At 54.9% G+C, this 3,867-nt stretch overlaps 2 protein-coding genes across 2 annotated transcripts in view; one reads left to right on the top strand and one right to left on the bottom strand.

Moving 5' to 3' along the window:
- Positions 1–755: 755 nt before the first annotated feature.
- Positions 756–1,997, bottom strand: GUITHDRAFT_120918 (hypothetical protein; the record flags this gene model as incomplete). Its single annotated transcript, XM_005819817.1, has 11 exons — positions 756–819; positions 871–944; positions 998–1,021; positions 1,069–1,119; positions 1,167–1,202; positions 1,247–1,338; positions 1,445–1,508; positions 1,574–1,624; positions 1,694–1,759; positions 1,893–1,931; positions 1,980–1,997. The coding sequence occupies 11 exons, from the start codon at positions 1,995–1,997 to the stop codon at positions 756–758; spliced, it is 579 nt and encodes a 192-aa protein (XP_005819874.1).
- An 866-nt stretch (positions 1,998–2,863) lies between these two features.
- Positions 2,864–3,867, top strand: part of GUITHDRAFT_120917 (hypothetical protein) — a gene marked incomplete at both ends in the record, with an annotated part of 1,308 nt that continues 304 nt past the window's right edge. The window contains 6 exons of the mRNA XM_005819816.1: positions 2,864–2,928; positions 2,978–3,065; positions 3,127–3,171; positions 3,217–3,279; positions 3,330–3,392; positions 3,447–3,507. Of these exons, the coding sequence (XP_005819873.1) occupies positions 2,864–2,928; positions 2,978–3,065; positions 3,127–3,171; positions 3,217–3,279; positions 3,330–3,392; positions 3,447–3,507 (385 nt within the window). The remainder of the gene's footprint in view (positions 2,929–2,977; positions 3,066–3,126; positions 3,172–3,216; positions 3,280–3,329; positions 3,393–3,446; positions 3,508–3,867) is intronic.

Raw genomic sequence — 3,867 nt, 5'->3', positions numbered from 1 at the left:
TCCTCCTCCTCCTCCCTCCTCCCTCCTCCCTCCTCCCTCCTCCCTCCTCCCTCCTCCTCCCTCCTCCTCCTCCTCCTCCCTCTCCCTCTCCCTCTCCCTCTCCCTCTCCCTCCTCTCCCTCCGCTCCTTCATTCTTCGAAACTACCGAAAATGCCATCAAGGGACATCGTTGCACCCACTACACCACCCAGCACTAAAGTACCCCCACCTTCTCGTTTCACACAGAAACATGTAATTACCCTTTCTTTGACCTGTCAAGCAACTCCAAAGTACCGGTACATCCAATTGATTGAGGCGAATTACCCCTACTTTTATAACCCCCACCTCCTCAAGGAGATCCGAACTCCCCCCGACTGGGCCATGGCAACAAATCCTACCCCGTCCCTTTCTCCCTTCGGAACGCCTCCCTCCTCCTTGCAACACCGCCTCCTCTCTCCCTCCTCTCCCATGCTCTCATTCCTTCTTCTATCTTCTTCAAGCCTCGTCCTTGCCCACCGTCCATAAGGCCCCCTGCTCCATTGCGACCTCAAAACACTCGCCGTAACTCAACTACGCTTGGTCTTGCAACACACAATTCTGACATCTTCAGCCTGCTGCCCTCACTTCTATACACTCATGGAGTTCGAATCGACCTCACTGTAACAGACTCGTGTGATTGGGATCAAATTTCTTCATGCCATAACTAACGTAAGCTCCATGTCTCCTACCCGTCTGGCTAGGAAGTAACGCTTCCGCCAGGGCGAAAAGTTCACAGGTCATTTATCAAGGAGGTGAGGGTTCGACGCGAAGTACTCCTTCACCTTCTCGAGAGATCGTCCCCTGCGCCCTCGTCAAGGGGGAGGCGCTAGCAGCTGCACCCTCAGCCATCACCTGTGAGATATGGAGTTCTTGAGATCCTTCTCCATCTCCGCATACGTTTGGTCATACCCGTCGGGCTGGAACACCTGCGGCAGGTTGTCAGCCGTCACGCCCAGCAGCAGCAAGTGCAAGAGCCCACTGGGTCCCATCCGAAGTCTGTGGGCTGTCGAACAAGACGTCAGTAGGAGGGCACTCGTGTAAGGAACTTACTCCTCTCGCCGGAACGATCTTGCCGTTGGTCCGCCCGACGAAGACCTTGGGCTGGGCAGCAGGTGAGGGTGACTGGCAGCGACGGCTCGCTCCCTTACCTCATCGTCCGCGTCCTTGCTGAATGCGAAGATGCACTGAGCCGTGTGAGGGTGGGGGAGGAGACTTGGGAGAAGTGTACCTGAGCAAAGGCGGATTTGTCTGGGTAGGCCGCTAGCAGGTTGTTGAGCCCCTCATGTCCGATGCCTTCGAGAAACCACTTGATGTAGACACCTAGAACATGGAGGGGTAAGACAAGAAGCATCCGCACAAGCAACATTAAACAACACGAGCAAGCACACATGGCGGCAAGGCCATGTGCTCAAGATCCAAAAGGCACCTGGGAGGCCGTTGAGGGCGTTGAAGCAGAGGCTGGTGTCTTCGACGAGAACGGGCCCTTTGACCTTCGCGTCCGATGTCACTTGCGGCAGATGACGGCGAGCAAACTGAGATGGTCACAACGAACGACCTGCTTTGCTGCCAGTCGACACTTCTCCCTGGACACATCCTCTGGAGCGCCCTGCACCATCACAGGAGGAATGTCAAGGAGGGGAGCACGAGACCGCTGCCGACTTCGTGTCGAGCTCACCTGTAGCTCGGGGAGGTCTATCTTCTGATTCGTCATCGGAATCGCATCCCCGATGATCTTCTGGACCTGAGAGGATGTTGAGACGGGAGAGGAGGAGAGAGACGGGAGAGGAGGAGGAGGGAGGATTCCACGAGGATGCGAGAAGGAAGACGAGAGCAAGGGCAAGAAACAGACTCGGGCTTAAACGATCATACAACACCTCCTGCAGCTTCTTTGCGTTTCCAGTCACAAAAGTGACCTAATGGTGTGGCGTAAGGGAGGATAGCATGCAAGATAACAGGAGCACCACTCTCCTTGACGCCATGTCTGTCGTTTCTGATCCTTTCAACGCAAGTCACTCAGATGCACGAAAGGGATGTCAGAGCTCTTACTGGGCTTCTTCGCTTGCGGTTGGGAGAGGTCACTCATACAAACGGCGGTGAAACCGTTCACTGAACAGACAAGGAAGCAGAGAACCAAGAGCAGCCACTGCTTGCCGGGAATCTTGCCTTGGATCGAGAAGCAGGTCGAAACTGGGAGGGAGGGGAGGATCACGAATCAGATTGGGTTTGTATCGACAACACTCTCATTCCATGTGCAAGTGAGACCCTTGCTCTGCCTAGCCCCTTCTTCCCTCTAATGCTACCCTGCTACCCGATTCGCTTCTCTTCTTCCCGCCATTTCTTTTCCGAAGTCGGTCGCACCGTAGTTTCTAATCACTGTCCAATCCTTGTGATACACTATCTACTTCCACGTCGTTCATCAAGTGCTCCCATTCTCATTATTCCCTCTGATCCTCCTCCCTGCTCCTCATCATCATCATCATCATCATCATCATCATCATCATCATCATCATCATCATCATCATCATCATCATCATCATCATCATCATCATCATCATCATCATCATCATCATCATCATCCTGTCTTCCGTCGTCGCATCCGGCTCCACATACGTCTATCTCCACGCATGAATCCTGGGAGGTTCACGACCCCACCCCCTCTTTCATACCTCAAGATGTTTTAATTGAGGGGTGGGCAAGAAGGAGGAAACTGGGAAAGTGAGGGGAGGGAAGGGAGGAGCAGACCAAGACAAGGAGCTAGGAGAGGTTTGTCGCTGGATACGATAGGGAGGAAGCGTCGACTCGGATTCTTCCTGGGGAGCTCTCTCTCTGCTGTATCCCAGCGGACATGCCAGCAGCCGTCATTAAACCAGAAGTCCTTTCTCAGACTCTCACGTCAGTGGCGTTGCCTGGGTCCGCCATGTCAGTTGTTTGTGTGTTCCGCTCATGACAAGGGCTGAAGGTGCTGTCTGTCGAGCAGGTTACTCACAACCGGCGGGTCTCTCTTGTCCTACACAGGGTCGTTCAGCGGAGAGGAGCTTACTGCGTCGGTATCGCTGCTTCCCGATGAATCTTTGCCCCAGCAGTGAACCACTGAGTTTCTGTCTCCAGGTGATAGCGAACGCATGGGCAACATACAGTCAGAGCGATACCAAGGTCTGGACCTGCGCTTGACGCCATGACTTGACTGTCCCCGGACAGCGTGGCCCGAGACTGAACTTTCTCTACGTCGACTGTCAAGAGGGGAGGACCATCGTCACGCAGGTGCGTCGTCCTGCCAGCCCCCCCCCGCCGCCATGACGTCCTGCTTCCAGGTTCTGCCGGGACTCCTTCTGTCGCTGATGAGCGACAAGACCCTCCCGCTGCATGAGCTGCAGGTAAGGCTGCGAGGCGATCGGGCACCTGCTCGTCACTGAGAGTATCGGCACCAGGCAAAGCTGCTTGTGCTGAAGGAGCACTTGTCGGTGACGTTGGAGCAAGCATTCCCAGCAGGTAGAGCTGTTCCGCCTCTCTCTCTCTTTCTATCCCCCCCCCCCCCCCCACCTTCCCAACCAACTCCCTCCCTCTGAATGGTACTTTGAGTGAAAGACAAGGAGCATGAGGACCGTGAGGAGCATGAGGAGCAGGACGGTCGGGAGTTGCTGCTGGAGGAAGGGGATTGAAGTCTTCTGTACTTACCTGAGTGAGCTGACGCTGACTACGACACAAGAGGGATGAAATCCTATCTGAGATTCCGTGTTCTGCTCCTCGTGAGCCAGGGACATGATGGGAGAGAGGCAGAGGATATCCGAGTACTGTGAATGGAGTGACGGCATGGAGGAGTTGTCAATGCTCTCCCCGATGCGGGCGATT

Source organism: Guillardia theta (assembly GCF_000315625.1).
Source record: "Guillardia theta CCMP2712 unplaced genomic scaffold GUITHscaffold_204, whole genome shotgun sequence".
Lineage (NCBI taxonomy): Eukaryota > Cryptophyceae > Pyrenomonadales > Geminigeraceae > Guillardia > Guillardia theta.
The sequence above is the reverse complement of the archived record's forward strand: the minus strand, read 5'-3'. Positions and strand labels throughout refer to the sequence as shown.